Source organism: Aethalodelphis obliquidens, unplaced genomic scaffold (assembly GCF_003676395.1).
Source record: "Aethalodelphis obliquidens isolate GAN/ISIS:26980383/991018 unplaced genomic scaffold, ASM367639v1 scaffold15, whole genome shotgun sequence".
NCBI classification, from domain to species: Eukaryota; Metazoa; Chordata; class Mammalia; order Artiodactyla; family Delphinidae; genus Aethalodelphis; species Aethalodelphis obliquidens.
Genome location: NW_020837959.1, coordinates 26,280,465 through 26,299,822, shown reverse-complemented (window position 1 = coordinate 26,299,822; position 19,358 = coordinate 26,280,465). Strand labels below are relative to the sequence as shown.

General features: G+C 34.3%; 1 protein-coding gene across 18 annotated transcripts in view; it reads right to left on the bottom strand.

Moving 5' to 3' along the window:
- Positions 1-19,358, bottom strand: part of RBM26 (RNA binding motif protein 26) — an 82,384-nt gene that overhangs the window by 4,944 nt on the left and 58,082 nt on the right. For 9 of the 18 annotated variants that reach the window (XM_027116013.1, XM_027116015.1, XM_027116014.1 and 6 more), the window contains 6 exons: positions 18,055-18,159; positions 13,708-13,908; positions 10,920-11,006; positions 3,189-3,302; positions 2,068-2,135; positions 404-1,568 (listed from right to left, as the gene is read on the bottom strand). In XM_027116013.1, the coding sequence (XP_026971814.1) occupies positions 1,463-1,568; positions 2,068-2,135; positions 3,189-3,302; positions 10,920-11,006; positions 13,708-13,908; positions 18,055-18,159 (681 nt within the window). In that variant the 3' untranslated portion in view covers positions 404-1,462. Of the gene's footprint in view, positions 1-403; positions 2,455-3,188; positions 3,303-10,919; positions 11,007-13,707; positions 13,909-18,054; positions 18,160-19,358 lie in introns of all 18 variants that reach the window. The other 9 variants (XM_027116023.1, XM_027116024.1, XM_027116029.1 and 6 more) reach the window with 3 other exon arrangements.

Genomic DNA, 19,358 nt, shown 5'->3' with positions numbered 1-19,358 from the left:
AACCCTAAGTGTGGGAAGAAAAGGAAAAGAGGAACAGCATCCACTAGCTATCCACTGGCAAAAGACCATGGTGGTGAAATTACAGTCTGTGATTGTGAGGACCCCAGTATGGGAAGAAAGTAATTTTTTTTTATGTGACTTTTAATATAATCACTATATTCTCAGGAGGGGTAGAAACACTTGCAACCAAAAAGATAAACTGTAAAAGATAAATATGTAATCTTCCACCCTCCATTCTACAAAGAATGCATTTATTTCCTGGAAACTGCTGTATCAACTTTCAATGATCATGTTCACTTGTCAGAGAAAGCCACTTAAAAATCACAATATTGTTGCAAATGTCAAAGATTTTTTATACAAGTATAGGAAATGCACACTTAAAATATCAGACTGGAACACTTACCAAACAGTGTTTTCCTAAAGTAGTATCTATAGTACATTTCTTTATTCATACATCTTCAAATGGTCAAGTTTTCTTTCATACATCCAAAATGTAATGTGATGTTTTCTTATTCACCAAATGTTAGCTCTACTTGAAGTCTGGTTCCAAACTAATCAGCCTGCTTTTAATTTAAGACATCTGTTGAAAGTTTATAGGATCAAACCAAACTGAAGTGGTATAAATTTTAAACAATGGATTGAACATTATTGTAAAGGTACTGGTAACCATTATTATTATTATTAAGAATAAGTTAGTGATTATAGCTCCTTTTGTGATAATTGGGGGGAAGGGTAGATCACCATCTGGAATGGTCTATTTATTTTAACTTTTTTTTCTTTTTTTTTTTTCTTTTTTTAAATCAAGGAACATTGTCTTTTTTTTTTGTCATTGCTTTTTTCTTTTCTTTTCTTTTCAAGAGACCATTCCACTTTATTTTTAACATCTGAATGCATAAGGACTCAAATGCAAAGCAGTCAGTCATACACCGTTATCATTAAAACCCATATTGTAAAATACATACACAAGTCCAACAAAAGGCTAATACATAGTAAAGCCTAAGCATACTACTATGTAATATTATGAATACATAACTTGGAGACTTTAGTTAGAGTACTATGTTACCTACTCATTTTTGAAAACATTCATTAAGATCTTAAATGCAAATGCATTCCTTATTTGGAGTAAAACAAAATCCTCTAAGTTATAACAAGTATTGGTCATTAAGTCTTCAGACCTATTCATTAAATTACAAAGAACCCAAAGAATTCTGTAATGTTCAGTAGAAGTATGTAATAAAAACATTGCATATGTTTCTAGTGTGATGTCTTTACCAATTGTTTACTGAAATAAAACTCAAACATCAATCTTTCAAAATACAGGATTCAGAAGGTAGTTTTCTTCTCTTTTGTCTATTTGTGAAATCCATCTTCATCACATTTTACCAAAAATTGTTTTTACAAATATGTAAAAGTACATTAGATAATACTAATGAAACACAGGTAGAGTTCTATCATATGCAGATCAATGATCAGTCAAATCATCTTCTCCAAGAGCGAGATTCATTGTCCTCTTCTTCTTCATCATCATCTTGAAGTAATGAGTCATCCACCAAAGACTCTTCCTGAAACTTTAGGTTAAAATGCATTTAGGAATTTACCCAAAAAAAAAAAAAAGAAAAGAAAAAAGGTGACACTTTTAAACACTGATTACTCTCAACAGAGTTGAATACAAAAGGTATTTCTATAGCTAGAACATTCAAGAAACAAAGAAAAGCAATCTTTACTCAATGGTTTCTCAATACTATCTATTCTATTGCTTGCATCAAATAGACACTAAAAAAATATCAAAGTAAGCCTTTGTACATGCCGTTTCTCCTGCCTCTCTTTATCAAATTATGCCATCTTCTATACCTACAAAACATTGCTCCACACCTTTTTTTTGTTTTAAAGAAAACATCAATAAGTCTTCTCTGACACTAAATCAACCAACAACTTGAATAAAATTTATCAATATTTATATTTCTTTTCTGCTATATGTAACAAACATTTTCTTTTATAGCATTCTTTTCTTTTCCCCATTCCCTTCATAAAAGCTTCTCAGTCTACTTTTCAAACTTTTCAAAATACCTAATACCAGGAGCTCTCCTGCTTTTCTCCCCATTCAATTCAAACTCATGGAAGGACAAAGGTATAATCTAAAATATAAAATGACAAATCATGTATATGAGTTTCAAAATACACATTTTATTCTTGCATTTGACTATGGATATGTATAACAGCCTTGAATGCTCTTCAAACAAAATGAAGTGCCATTATGAAAATCTAACCAATGTAAAACATGGAACCATTTAGTTTCCCCACCTTACCTTTCATTCCTTAACTTCCTCAACTTTTTCCTACAGCTTATTTCATGATTAAACAAAACAGAGTTGCTTATCTTTAGGTTTTTGGTTTCAAAGGGCTCTCCACTTCACTGTTCTTCATGCTCTCACCTCTCAGCCATCAGACTACCTGCTGTTACCCAAGAAAAAATATACTCTTCCACACCTATACTTCTGCCATTTAAAATGCCTCTCTCAACTATACTCCCAGTCCCAGCTCTTGGTTATGAAAAGTTTTTTTATCACTCAGGGTTCAGCTCCACTGCCACCACCTCCTTCAAGATTCTTCTGGAAAGAAACAATCACTCCTTCCTCTGGGTTCCCACAGCATATTGTTCAAATCTTTATTTACCATATCAGTCTGCCTTTTATTATAATTAGTTTCTTATGTGTCTGTCACCACCCCCTCTTCCATATTATAAGCTCCTTGATAACAGGGACCGTGTCTTATTCATTTTTGTGCCTATCACAGTATCTACCATATAGCAGGCATTCATTCTAATGAACTAAAATGGTATGAATTAAAATGAAACCTGAAATATTAATAAAGCAACTGAATAGAGTATATACTCTAAAACTTAAAATATCACAAGATTTCCTGTGGATAAAAATCTAATGAATAATTAATTTTTTCTAAGAGTAAATGAAAACTGAGTATATATATGATTTTCATATATTCTTTTTGGATTAGCAATCCACAGTTCTCATTAATACATAAAATTTAAAGTTGTCTGCATTTATCTGATATCCCCTGCCTGGAAGATGGCTCAGGAATAAAAGTTTTATGTTAAAATCACAGCCATAAAATCACATTTTATATAAAAACGTAAACATTTAAGGGTAAAAACAAGTGGAAAAAAAACATACTTCCTCTTCATCAGGTTCAACTTCTTCTGTTTCAACAGCTGAAATATTAGTTATTGGTTTATTCCAAGCCAGTTTTAGATCCTGCCCTTTGAAACGAGCTCCATGAACTGCAGCCTAAAACAATTAAGAACATTGGAATATAGAATATTAATAATTTGTGAAGAAAAAAATGAAATGTTATAGTACCTAATATTTAAACTAAATTAGCTAAACACAAGTGAAAGACAGTTGTGTATTTTTGCTTTGTGGTTTACTTCTTTATTTACTATTTATTATTGCAATTTATAATGTACTTTATACTGTTATTTACTTCTAAAATCAGCCTAGTGATTGTAAATTCCTTTATAAAAAGAAAACAGGAACAATTTCTCATAATCGAGTAGAGCTATTTCACTACTGGCCAATATCTGACTAGAAGAACTATGTCTCCATGTCTACAGTAAAAGGATAACTGCTACTCAAGGCAACAATCTCAAAGCACTTCAAGATTCTGGCTGTAGATCTTAATTCTTGTTAATTCACAAATGGCTCATATAATAACTATAAACTAGAAACCTTTAACAAATATAAGAATAATTTTGCATGTGTATTTATTTTTAAATTACATCAAAAAAATCAAAAAATACCATAAAATGTTTGACGTATCACTATTACAAAATATAAATATCTCAATGAAGAAGAAAAAAACAAACAAACAAAAACCCTGAACTTTTCTATTGAAAACTAAAGCACTTCCCTACAAAGCTTTCAGACCTACATATGGTAAAACTGAGTAAACAGTCAACTCTAAGTACTTGTTACATTAAATGGCTGGTTTAGAAAGAATGCTTTCAAATTAAAGTAATGTGAACTAACATAAATCAATGTTAGCAACATACCAAAATAACTCATAGTCACAAAAGATTTATAGCACAATCTCAAAGTACAGCATAATGTGATATGTAGAAACAATTACATGTTCAATGACATCTGACTATGAATTGTGTGATATTAAAGTCCCCAGGTATAAATTTTAAACCTGCACATATAAATTTATGATAAATTTAAAATATTTCATGCCTATTAAAATACAGCTCAGGAGTTTTTAGTCCATGACCCCATCATGTCATATAACTAAAAATTTTTAAGTACTTATATATAATATTTAAGGCCAGAAACAAACTGTAATCTTTTTGAAGCTATAACTATTACATAAAAATATATTCCTGTAAGGAATTCCAATTGTCTCATGCAAAATGGCTACTCATAAAACTCATGTTTTCATCCAGCTAAAAAAGGCAAAAAATGTTAAGTGATGTTTTTTTATAGTAAGTTCTTCAAAAATTTCTTATGGGAACTTCCCTGGTGGTGCAGTGGTTAAGAATCCGCCTGACAATGCAGGAGACATGGGTTCGAGCCCTGGTCCGGGAAGAACCGACATGCCGCGGAGCAACGAACCCCATGCGCCACAACTACTGAGCCTGTGCTCTAGAGCCCACGAGCCACAGCTACTGAAGCCTGCGCACCTAGAGCCATGCTCTGCAACAAGAGAAGCCACCATAATGATAAGCCTGTGCACCACAACAAAGAGTAGCCCCTGCTCGCCGCAACTAGAGAAAGCCCGCGTACAGCAACAAAGACCCAACACAGCCATACATACATAAATTTATTTAATTTATTAAAAATTTCTTATGACCTAATTTTGTAAATCTCTATATTTAGCACATACTTCAAATTTGTAAGGTGAATCTACAACTCTCTAAAGTTTTAATTTTAAAATTATTTACTGGATGCTATCATCCAGGCTCTGTTGTTCCGTTTACAGAGCACAGGCAGAGTAGATTTAGCATAAATCTAAGGGTCCTAGGATTTTCAGAATGCTAAATGAGCTCTGGTTTCAACTTCAAGTCATCTGCTACATTAGCTCCTCACAAGAGAGTCAGCCTGACCTTTGAAGCTTTGAAACCAGGCATTGACTTCTCCTCTCTAGCTATGAATGTCCTAGATGGCACCTTCTTCCAATATAAGGCTGTTTCATCTACACTGAAAATCTGTTGTTTACAGTAGCCACCTTCATTATCTTAGCAAGATCTTCTGGATAACGCACTGCAGCTTCTATATCGGCACTTCCATTTTTATATTATGGTGACAGCTTCTTTCCTTAAACCTCATGAACCAACCTCTGCTAGCTTCAAACTTTTCCTCTGAAGCTTCCTCATCTCTCTCAGCCTTCACAAAATTGAAGAGAGTTAAGGCTCTGCTCTGGATTAGACTTTGGCTTAAGGGGATGTTGTGGTTGGTTTGATATTCTATCCAGACCACTAAAATTTTCTCCATATCAGCAATAAGGCTATTTCATATTCTTATCATTCATGTGTTCACTGGAGTAGCACTTTCAATTTCCTTCAAGAACTTTTCCTTTGCATTCACAACTTGAATAACTGGTGCAAGAGGCCTAGCTTTCATCCTATCTTGGCTTTTGACATGCCTTCCTCACTAAGCTTAATCATTTCTAGCTTTTGATTTAAAGTGAGAGATGTGTGACTCTTCCTTTCACTTGAACGCTTAGAGGCCACTGCAGGGTTATCAACTGGCCTCATTTCAATGTTGTTTTGTCTCAGGGAATAAGGAGGCCTGAGGAGAGGGAGAGAGATGGGGAATGACCGGTCAGTGGGAGCAGTCAGAACACACATTTATTGATTAAATTTGCTGTCTTACATGGGCATGGTTTGATGGTGCCCCTAAATAACCACAGATCACCAGAACAAATATAATGAAGAAGCAAGTTTGGAATACTGCAAAAATTACCAAAATGTGATACATACAGTGAGCAAATGCTATTGGAAAAATGGCGCTGACAGACTTGCATAATGCAGGGCTGCCACAAACCTTCAATTTGTTAAAACAAACAAACAATATCTGCAAATTGCAGTAAAGCAAAGCACAATAAAACAAGGTATACCTGTATACGTGTGTGTATAAAAACCATATAGTACAGAATTAAATGGGAAATATCAGTAGGATATGTATGTATATGTACACGTGTCTATATGAACATATGCATTTTTTTCCCCACTCCCAGCTCTTACCACTGAAAAAGATTAGTTATAGTAACAAACTCAGTAGTAATGAGCATCCCTAGTACTCAGATTGTGGTCTTTAAATACCTTTCCCAGTAAAAAGAATCAGAGCTCCTTAGAGAAATGGCCAGTTCCTAGTCTGGAAGAGAAAATTTATAAGATGAACCTAGAACACCTTTTCATACCAGAAAGCAGAGAAAGTATCATAACCCACTAGAGTCCTGTCAAAAGAACTCAGGAACAAATCTATATACTAGCCACTAGCCAAAGATGGGACATCAATAACTGAGGACAATGGATCAATGCCCATGAAATGTTTAAATCTATGAATTTATAATTCCACAATACCAATCAAGTTAAATCAAAATATGAATCTTATTCTGAATCCTTAAAGGAAGTAAGTAAAATATTTATAAGCAAACCAGAGAATTGTAAACGCTGGTATTTGGTAATACTTAAGAAATATTAATCATTTTTAGGTACGATAATAGTATTGTTTTATTTTTTTAAGGCTCTAATATCGAGAGAACAGGTTCAGTATAAACACTGAAAGGTTTACAGCTGAAATGATATGATGACTGGGAATGGTTCCAAAATAAGGAGGCAGAGGGTTGTTAGTGGGTGGAATACAGACAAAATAAGATTGGCCATAAGTAGATAATTGCTAAAGCTTGATGATGAGTGTGTAGAAGTTCATTTTACAATTTTCTCTCATTTCTATGCTTTGAAGTGTAAATAAAAAGTATGTTTAAAAGCTGAAGCATTTTATTCATAGGCTTGCTTTAGACATTTGCCTATTTAGTCTTGCATAGTCATTCAAAGTTTGCACCATATTAGGACATAAGGAAAGCAGGCACACCCAGTGACAGAAGAAAAAATTTTAAAAAAGGCTTTGAAGACCTGACAAATGAAGGAAGAAAAAAAAGTATGAAAAGTAGTTATGAGGTAGGTTCCATATCTTACATGGAAAATGATTCTGGAAACAATTAACATCTGGAAAAGGCTGGATTAAGCAAAATTAAACAGGTGTGTTTGCCTTTTCAAGTCATTGAGATTATAATTCTAAATTGAATATACAAAATGCAGCTCTTCACAAATTTACTGACAAGAGAATCCTTTGCTAGAGGAGCTCCTATAGAACCAGTGTTCTGTAAAAACAATGTGGGGAAATCTGACCTAAGGCCAGAAGAGCTAAAGCTGCAAGCCTAGTGTACCTAACTTTTTTTTAGTAACCATATCGATAAAGCTATCTATAAAAGAAGGTTAAAACCAAGCTTATTAATGTTTGTAATAACCACAGTATACAATGTTTAGGCAGAAGTTACATTAAAGGACCACAAAAACATGTAAATTCTGATTTTTAGAATTTATAGGGAAAGACTACATGGCCACTGTCTCACAAGCTTCAGACTTAGATTTACTAATTCTCATAGCACAGTGCCCATCACATAGCAACACTTAATAACTATTGAGTAAATCAGCAAGAACACACACACAAAGACTGTGAGATACATGATTTGATTTCTCTTGAATGAATCCACTTATACATTTACTTCTTGCTATAAATTTACTATTTACTCAGTCAGCCCCATCAACTTCTACTCTTCATGCTGCACTATCCTCTATGAATCCAATTTTGTGCTTCTATCTTCAGGTCTAAAGAATGAGAGTTTTGAAATCACTCTATCTTGTTTGTATTCAGTTTCACTGATTTACCAATCAATTCTCATTCTTAAACATACACACACACACAAATATTAAAAATAGCTAACATTAAGAGGGTTTACTATGTTCCAGGCACTGTTCTAAGTATACCTTACAAGTTCTGAGTCAGTGAATCCACACAACTACTGGGAATTGAGGCATGGGTGTCAAAAACGCACCAGTAGAACAAGATTCTCTTTCTTTGTGATATAAAAAGCTATATACCTTCTTTGAGTTTGGGACTGTAGAGTTTCATCTTTGGGACTGATTCTTATAAAACAGGAACTTAACTATTCCTATTCTAAAACTGGATCCTGGTTTCTTACAAAAGTATAGGAACAATTCAGAGTAGGAAAACTAACATTCTAACCAGTCATGGGAAGAGGTTACTTTTTTCTGTCCTGTTTGGGTACTTATGCACCTTTAGTACATTAGGGGTGGTGACAGACAAATTGGAAAACAGAAAATAAAGCAGTAGGATCCATCTTCTAACTAACCAGAATCAAACCTTAGCCATCTTAACCTAAAGCTAAAATGGTTCTGTTTATATTATTACTCCTTAAAATACTTCAGTCTCTTTTCTGAGGAAAATTTCTTACTTTTCAGTCATATTTGAATGTCTTGATTATCTTATTCCTGTACTTTCCTTTGAAATATTATGCATCTATTGACTTAAGGAAATAGACATACATTCAGCCATCTAATACAATGATTCAGAAATTATGAACAATGAAATATTTGGAAATAAACATTAGCAAAGGTTTACAATTTTCTTTTCTTGGGAAGGACTATCCTTTACCTTGAGTTTATATCCACCTACATTTGGTATTAAATTTTTCTTTATTTTATATAATGATGGTACAATTTTTTTTGTACTTTTTAAGCATTCTTCCTTGACAAAATTAAACACTGGAAACCTAATGTCAAACACACTAGTTTTTAAATTCCTAAACCTCACTGTTCCCTAAAATCCAGAAGTTTGAAAAACACTATTTTAGCCTATATTCTGCTTGTATAAGATTAGCTTCAACTTTATTTTCTATCCTCTTCTAAAATAGAATGTTACAAAATTTTAAGAAATTTTTTTGGCTTAAGGAAATGTTTAACAACTTCTATAACCTAATTCCAAATGTTTATCATAGCAATGGTAGTTGTTCCTTTTAGTCTGTTACGTAAATCCAACTAAAATGGTATTTACCCTGAAAAGCTAACTCTCATCAGATCTAACTTAAGCTAAGTTATTCTGCCACTTATTCAACCTTCATATAATTCACTGTTAAAATCTTTCTTTATACATTAATCCCAGGTCTTTGAAATAACTGCTATTCATTTGGAAGATATATACATAGTATAAAAATATATATTAGAATTTATATCTGAGATAGAAAAAAGCAAAACCCAAGAAGATATATGTCAACAGGTCCTACTTACCAAAAGCAAAACATCCAAAAATTATTTAAGAGGCAGGAGCGTTTTTGTTTTTTTTTTCTCAGCCACATAAGTAAACAGGGACAAGTAGTAATATATATTTTTAAAGTAGTTACTAAATTCACAAACTTGGTAATACTGTAACCATTTGAACATAACAATTACCATTGTTTTATAATAAGACTACTTCCTAGAAAGTAAATAGAACATAAAAAGATGGTACTCAAGCAACGTATCCAACATTACACTGAAAACTGTCACTGAAGCTGTCATTTAAAGGAGGCTCATTCTTAACTTATATTCAATAATACCTCTCAGAGAAAACTTGATCAAAAATCTACTTTTTCAATATAACACATATACATATAAGCTTATAAGAAAGTTTTAAATTCTCATCAATTATAAATTACCTTTTATTTTCACAAAAGACCTTTAAATAGAAGATTTCTTAAAACTTAATAAAACTCTAGGATGAGGAATTCCTATTCTATAAAACTATCCACTACCCACCTGCCTAACCCTGAAACTATGTTATTCTAGGACCCAGTTAAACACTTTTCTGAGACTTATCAGACCAACAGTCTTTTTTATAGGCTGCAATGTGCCAAGAGCAACTCCTACCAGGTAAGTTCCCAGCAATGTACCAGCAGGGAGTATTCACTACAAAGAGAATAAATCAATTTAGAAGATTTTCAAAACTTATTTAGACCACAATCATCTTAAAACTTCTGAAAACCATCCTACTCTTTCATTCACATTAGGTTAACTGGAACGCTTAACGCGTTTTTCCAAGGTCAAAATGGTACATCTATTTCTCTACAACCTTGAACAAAGAATACATAGGGCTAAAAATGTTCCGATGAACCCGTTACACCTCGCACTCATTTTCCTTTTTTAAATCTTTTAAACCCAGAAGAAAGACAAGGCTGCATATACTTCTGGTCATTCTTTAGAAAGATAATTCAAGATACACATTTTAAGACAACTATACTAAAAGGACCCTAAAAGCTAGCGCTATATATTCCTGTCTTGGGCAAAAAGTTGTAGAGGCCTAGTTGTGGGTATGCTGAGCTACGGACACTGTAGGGTTCAGCCAACTGGGACTAGGAAGTAGCAGATGAGGGATGGTTAAGAAGAGCAGCCATCAGGATTCTATCTCCGCTTGTATCTTACCCCTCACCACTCATTCTGCCAAAGCAGACTTGTTCTGGGCCAGCTGAGAAAGGGATAATGGAAAGTGGAGTGGCCCTATCTCCTGTGAAAGAGAATGGAAGAATTCCTGATGTCTCAAGAGAGTACAACTTGACATTCAACTTGGTGATTAACTATATATTCTAAATATTCATGTTATATATAAAACTGCCTAACTGCTTTAGGACATTCTTTGTAGCCATGAATTCCACTTCCTATGGTCTATCTACTGTCACAGTGTAGTTCTTTAGTAAGTCAAAAAAAATTCATTTATATTAAAACTTAGAGGCAATATTTATAGAACATTTAAATCTGAATTTTAATAAATTAGAATATTTATAATACTTACTGCTTCAGCTTCTGCTCGTGTCTTGAATGTAATTACTGCATGAAGTGAAGAGTCATCAATCTGACAATCTTCAATTTCACCATATTGCTTTAAATTAAAAAAAAGTATTTCCTCCAAATAAATATTTTGAAACATCCAAAATCCTAATGGTTTTTAAAATATTAAGACACCAATAAATATAACCCAGAATGCATAACAATTCAGGGTGATTAGCAGAAAGAAATTATGAATAATTCATTTTAGGACGTAATATTGTATGATAAAGGGTGTTCCTATTTTCCAATATTATTTACAATTCTATACTTTCTAGAACCAGGGTAACTTAACACTTGATTGAACTATTCTTTAAATAGGGAAACAATGGTGAAAGATTGAGCTTCCTTACTGCCATTCCTTCTATACTCATTATTCCAATTCCAGAGTATGTTAAATTCTTTCTAAAGCAGAATATTTAATCCTCAGAATATTGTGTGAGTTTTTTGTATCATTCCCAATTTAAAGATGGGGGGAGGTTCAGAGAATTTAAGTAATTTTTCCAAAGTAACTAAGTTAATTACCAGGATGAGAGTCCAGTTTTTCATTCAAAAGTTTTCGATTCAAAACTTTAATTGACCCTGCTTTTACTCTTACTTTACCCTCCTCTAGACCACACTCTTTTAGGACATTTAAAAGCTAAACATATTAAATTATGCTTGTTTTGGGTGTGCTGGATTTTATTTTTCCCTGTGTAGGAAGATTTTTCTGCAAACAGCAGAAAACAGCACCTTTATCACATAAAACTTTAGTCCTTTATATATCATTACTAATACCTCCTTATTTCTTACCCCCAAATAAAATTATAACCACAATCTCATTAAATACACACACTCCACAGAGAAAAATTCTGTAGGGCATAGTAAAGAAAACGACCACAGAATCAGTCAGATCCCAGCTCTGTTAGTACTAGCTGTGTAAACTTGAACAAGTTACTTAATCTCTTCATGCTTCATTTTCCCAATCTCTAAAATAAGAATAAAGGTACCTACCTCATAGAGTTGTCAAAATAACTCATAATATGGTGAGTTATATAAAAAGCATTCAGAAAAATACCTGCCACAAAATAAGTGCTCTGTAAGTTTTAGCTGTAATGTTTATTACTGCTACTGGTTCCAATGGATAAATTAAAGAAAGCATTTTGTTAATCACAATTTGTAACCGTCAATGATCCTTTAGTAATGTAGATTTTTTTTCTCTGATACCTGTCATATGTTCAAATCACGGGTTGAGATAGAGAAGCTATCTTATTTAAAGACTAGCAATTTTTTAAATGTGCATTACCACTACTAACTTTGAGAAGAGTTCGAATCTCCAAATACATCCAAGAATATCCATTTAGAGGCTCTGACTGTTTCTAAAACCAAAACCATTTCAGTCTCATCAAAACACATTCCTAAACTCACCTTGTTTGTCTGGATTATTTGAGCATATCCTTTGATAATTTCCTGATTAGCTGTATAACGATATGTAGTACACCTAAGTTATCTGGATCTTCTTCCCCTTGGGAAGGTGCAGAAACAGGGTGTGTAGTAGGGAAGAATCGAGCTACAGTTATTTCCAAGCTAGAAAGCTGATTCCTTATTTTCTCCCTTTGAAGCCATAAAGCAGAAGACTTTCCAGACTCACCATCCTTAAATATTAATCATTTTAGTTATTTCTTAAACATATACTATTTCTTTCAATACCTCTCTATGTCCTGAAAAAGTACAGTTTTACATTTGTAACTGCAGTTAACAGTCTGGAATATAACTGTCAAATATTTAAATCTGAATATTCAAAACGTTAAATTATTTGTGTACCTATCTATAAGCTTAACTATCCCTCAAGACCCAAGCTCCAGCTTTACTACCTCTTGAAACTTTCCTCTACTGTTCTTTCACCATCATATGTCTGTGTGAAAAATACTTCTCTAAGTTACTGAAGTATTTATAGTTTTTAATAAATTTAACTTGATTTTAAATTATTTGTAGTTTAACTGGTTTGTGTTAAACCATTATATGTAAAATCCTTGAGGGTAAAGAACTGGTTATTTACTTTTTATCTCCAGAGCAATTACTCTAATGCTGCAGGCAAGACCAATGGTTAGTAACTAACCTTTGGGATACCACTAAGAATCATAACATTTAAGTTGAAAGGGCTTTAGGCAGATATGATCTCCATTCTGCACATGAACCCAACAGATCCCAGGAAATCCAAGTAAAATAATGGATTAGCAGGGACTAGAATCTTATTCTCCTTCCTCATAGAAGGAAGTCCATTGCAATTAGACTGACTCCCTTTAATTATACCCTGGCACCAAATAAGGCAATGTCAAGATCGTATTCCAAAATTGTGTCTTGTGTCATTTCTAGGTTGGCTAGGTCAAGAATACAGTATTAACAAATAAAATTCCATCTTAATTTTTAAAAATCTGGATGGCCCATGCAATATGCTAAATTTTTCCTAAAAGTAAATATCAAATGAAACTAAACGATAGGACTTCCCTCTCCGAAACAATAAGGTCTAAATCATTCCTTTCATAAGCTGAAGGCCTACTAAGTGTAAGAATAGTAACATTTCTTCCAGATAATGATTAAACAAAAAACCACTAGAGCTTGTTTTTTAAGTAATTAACAAAGGATTATTATAGATTAATCAAAACCTTTGGTGAGATTAATGGGCTTATTCATTTCATTTTCATACTTTCCCTTTAATATCCATTATCCCCAACAATGATTATCAGTATTTGTTTTGTTGGACAGTAAGAAAGTACCGCAAAATGAGGAAGAAGATCTTCTCTATCACTCTCTGTAAATGCAGAAATCTCCAATGCCCTGGGACGGTGATCCACCACAGCATGACCAGGCACACCTCGACCTCGACCTCGACCCCTGCCTCGGCCGTGAGCTGCCCCTCGACCTCTTGAATGAATTCCTCTACCACGACCAGATGAGAGAATCCCCCGTTTCGCAGCCTAGAAGAGATTAGACAAATAGGTTAAACATCACAATTACTAACACGAGCCAAGTGTTATACTCAGTCAGATGAGTCATACAATCTGACATGAGTTATACAATTTGATACATATTTACATATTCAAATAATGCCCTACAAAAGGATTTCATAATTTAAGTCAGGGTTTTAGTTTCTAAAGTGAAAAAAAATTTAGACAGCTAATGAATTTAGAAAACAAAGTAACATTAATTTAAGCAATGTTTTGAAATTAATAAATGTGCCTTATCTACTAAGACATCAAACTATATCACAAAAAGACCAGCAATTCTTGAGTTCCAAATAAGGCCCAGAGCTGAATGTTACTTCAAAAGTTAGTATAGGGACTTCCCTGGTGGTGCAGTGGTTAAGAAACCTCCTGCTAATGCAGGGGACACAGGTGCGAGCCCTGGTCCGGGAAGATCCTACATGCCACGTAGCAACTAAGCCCGTGCACCACAACTACTGAGCCTGCGCTCTAGAGCCCGCGAGCAACAACTACTGAGCCCGTGTGCCAAAACTACTGAAGCCCACGTGCCTACAGCCTGTGCTCCACAACAAGAGAAGCCACCGCAATGAGAAGCCCGTGCACCACAACAAAGAGTAGCCCCTGCTCGCCGCAACTAGAGAAAGCCCGGGCGCAGCAACAAAGACCCAACGCAGCCAAAAATAAACAAATAAATAAATCTATTTAAAAAAAAAGAAGTTAGCATAATGTAGACATACAAGATACCTATATATATAAGTGTATTTTTTCTAGTTATGGCTTTCAAATACAGTGTTTCCATTTGTTTGCCCGTTGACTTCAATATGTACAGTTATTTCAAATTCATCATTTTGATCATTTACACTAACACCATCATACAACCAAAGTAGCACAGTAACACATTCCACTTTATCGCTCTATATGAATAGCACACCATTCCTTCATTCCACAAATATTTAATGAGCACTTCCTGTGGTCTAGTCTTTACCCTCATGAAGCTCAAATCCTAGAAGGGTAGAGACATTAAGCAATCTAGTTATTTGATTATATTAATGAGAAGTGATTCAAAAAATGAGGAAATGCTCTACTTAAAGATTTGAATAGAATATTAAAGATCTGCAATGAATAAACTACTAGAATAAAAGTTCCATGAGGAATATTTTTCCTTGTTTTACTCTCTACTTTATCCCCAGCACCTAAAATAGCAGCTAGCAGATTGTAGAAACTTAATTATTTGTTCAGTGCATCAAAGAAGGTACAAAGAACAAGCAAGGCAAGGGTGAGGGGTGGGGATTAGAGCATGAACAAAGGAACCAAGGCTGAAAGGAACTTGGTACTTCTAAGAAGGAATAAAATCCAGTACAGCTGGACCACATGTGATGAAGAGATGAGGCTAGAGAGACAGGCAGAGCCAGATAATGAACAACTTTAAGAACCACGTTAAAGATTTTGATTTTATCCCAAGAGCCATGAAAATCAATTAAAACATCTAAAGTTCAGATGTAGGGTGATGTAATCAAATCAGTGTTTAAAATATTATTCTGGTAAAAGGAAAAGAGAACAAGCTGGGAAACCAGTCAGGCTACTACAATAGTGCCAACAACTGAAGATAGAAGCTTAGTCTACAATGGTGGCCATGGAGATAGAGAGAAGTAAAATAAACACTTTTAAGACATACTGAGGAGGCTTCCCTGGTGGCGCAGTGGTTAAGAATCCACCTGCCAGTGCAGGGGACATGGGTTCAAGCCCTGGTCTGGGAAGAATCCACATGCCGCGGAGCAACTAAGCCCGTGTACCACAGCTACTGAGTCTGTGCTCTAGAGCCTGTGAGGCACAACTAATCAGCCTACGAGCCACAACTACTGAAGCCCGCGTGCCTAGAGCCCGTGCTCTGCAACAAGAGCCCGTGCTCTGCAACAAGAGAAGCCACTGAAATGAGAAGCCCGCACACTGCAATGAAGAGTAGCCCCTGGTCACCGCAATTAGAGAAAGCCCGCGCATAGCAACGAAGACCCAACGCAGCCAAAAATTAATTAATTGATTAACTAAGGAAAAAAAGATACACTGGGGAGTAATATGTATAAAACTTGGTAATTAAATGTGTATGAATACTGAAGGAAAGGGAGAAATCAATGATGACTCCCAGATTTCTGGTTTGGGTAATTGTGTAGATGAGTTTAGGGACAAAATAAGCACAATTTTGAACATGTTGAGCCTGAGGATGTGAGACATCCAAGTGAAAATGTCAAGCAGGCACCACTGCCAAAATCTCTGCAAGTATAAATATTTTAGTTTATTCATCTCAAGACAGTTAATTTTAACATTAGCTAAAGTAATCATCTAAAATCCAAATAACAAACTTCAAAGGTCAAGGATTAATGTCAATAACAGCACAGCATATACAAAAGTATACTCTTAGGAACTTCAAAATGCTCCTTAAAAAAGGGGTCCCTGGACAAGTAAGTTTGAGCAATACTGAGTATTTAAACATGTGTTTCTGGAGATTCACAGATTACAAGCCTCTAGAAAACCATATACAAAACACATGTTTATACATACACTGCCAAATGTAAAATAGATAGCTAGTGGGAAGCAGCTGCATAGCACAGGGAGATCAGCTCGGTGCTTTGTGTCCACCTAGAGGGGTGGGATAGGGAGGGTAGGAGGGAGACGCAAGAGGGAGGAGATATGGGGATGTATGTATACGTATAGCTGATTCACTTCGTTATACAGCAGAAACTAACACACCACTGTAAAGCAATTATACTCCAATAAAGATGTTAAAAAAAATAAAAAATAGAATGTGGGGAAAAAAAAACACACGTTTACTATAACCTCTTCCAAACTTATTTGGCCTCAAAAGCTTTTTTCACTAATACCTATTAACAAAATATGGAATTGATGTGGTGAATGAACACACTCTGGCAAACACTGCATTACTGCATATACTAATATTAATTGCAAACTAAAGTTTGGCCATCATAAAAGAAAAACAGAAGATGTCATTCAGTGTTTAGCTATATCATGATAAGAATGAAAACATGGACCAATAATATAAAGGATATTAGTAATACTATTATTTATTTGCTAAAATTATGGGCCAAAATTTTAAAAATGATAATGTATTTTTTTAAAGTCGCATGAACACAGGCACGAAATCTCCAGAATGGTGAAAACACAATTTCTATATTAACATAAAAGGAACCTATCTTTTCCAAAACTTGTTATCTTAGGCAGGACACACAGACAACCATATCAGTTTTCCAGAGAACGCAAAATATATGCAGGTTTAATATACCATCCTATGGCTTCCTATGACAGACAAGACAAGAGCCTTAAGACAAGAACAATGGCTGCTAAATGTTAAAGTCTTTAATAGCTGGATACCAGTACTCAATACAGATTTCTACTATGTTGAAAAAAGAAAATCAAGTTGCTAACGAATTTGGAAAAAAAGCATTATTTTCAGATTAAGCAAAAGGAATAAGCTAAAATACAAAAAAATTAAATTGTGGCAACGATAAATATAGGCAAGTACCAACTACACTAATGACATAAATGTCCCTGTACTTCAAAATGTAATTCTGATTCTTAAACATCTTTTTGCTAAATGTTAAAAATTCTCATGTATAGAGATCAATTTTACTAGATTTTTCTTATATAATCATATAACTAAATTATAAGAAGTTAGTTTTTTTTCTCTTTAACATCCACAGCACCATCTATAGGCAAAACTTAAGTAAGCATGTTCTTCAATATAATTCTACCACTAAAAGTCTGATCCTTATAGGAACTCAACGTAACATGCCTATACATGCACAGAATATCTCCCTAAGAATAAATGAAAAGTCTTTAATAGATTTTGGTCCTAAGAAGAAAAACAAACCGAAAATAGAAAAGGAACAAAATTCACTAGAAGTAGAGGGACTTGTGTATAAAAGTAGAATGGCTATCACCCCTCATTAAATACTAAGAGATTTTCTATTAGCTCTGAAAGATTTGCTAACCTCTTCCCTCTTTTCTACATCAACTCCCAACATGCCAACGACTGCTGACCAGAATGAGAGGAATGTATTTTCAAATAAACCATCAAGACTGTAACTACTCCTCTTTAGCGTACTGTGTGGCTATCATGAAACATACCTCCAGCTGTAATTCGGTATACTTTCTCCTAAGTTCAGTGACTTCTTCTCCAGCTTGCATCTTCTTATATAAATCCAGTTCTGTGTCAAGTAATTCTTTCTGCATCTAGAAAATAGTAATAAATATTTTAGGTGATGACAATCAATATCCTGCATTTATACCAAACTTCTTACAAAGAATTTTTTACACATTCTCATTTAATCCGTACATTTCTTCTCTATCTCCAGTCCTACCATCCTAGTTCAAGCCACCAGTCACCTCTGGTCTACACTACTGCAACAGCTTTCTAACTTGTTCCTACTTCCACTGATTTCCCTATAATTCATTTTCCAGACAGAAGGCAGAGTGAGATTTCTACGGACTGATATGGAGTAATTTTCAGGAAATAACTGAAAAGAAAAGCAAAACACCAAGGTGTTAATGAGGAATATACAGTACGCTTTTATGTAAGAAAGAATACATACACACACACCAAGAGGGAGGGAAGAGTGGGGAACAGAGTGTCAGGGCTCAAAGGGGAATGGTTGTTTATATAAACCTTTTTATATAGTATAACTTTTGAATCATGTTAATGTTTTACTTATTCAAAAAATAAAATTAAATCAGCAAGAATGACAGGGACAGCGATCCAAAACTGAATACAGACAGAAATAAACCTAACTTTATCAAATTAATAACATAACCACACGAACGGAAAAACACATGATCCTACACCACGGGTCTGACTCTATACTCTTAGTGGAGTATATTATGAGGTTGTAAAGAATGCAAACAAATTCTTAATTTTATATTTAGTTAGTTGTTGGAAGTGGTATTGTTTTAGCAATTCTGGAACTATTCGAATGGATTACAGGACTGTGCAAACGCATACTGTATTGATGTTAGTGGGAACCAAGTTGTCATCATGGGAACAGGGAGATAGGGCATAAGAGAAAGAAAAGAAGAACGCTGTGGTATTAGGTTAGAATGAGAAATATCAATATAAACTCATAATTTTATATATATACATATATATATACACACACACATATATACATACACACACACACAACAAATACACACATACACACACACTAAGTATAAGTATTGTATAACTCCACGGGTTTTTTTTAAATCACTTATTGTCATCTGAAATTAACTTGCTCACTTTTTTGTATCTAATCAGTTAATCTACCTGAATTTTCTCCCTTTCAATCGTTCATTCTGGAGACTTCACTGGTGGCACAGTGGTTAAAGAATCTGCCTGCCAATGCAGGGGACATGGGTTCGGGACATGGTCCGGGAAGATCCCACATGCCGCATAG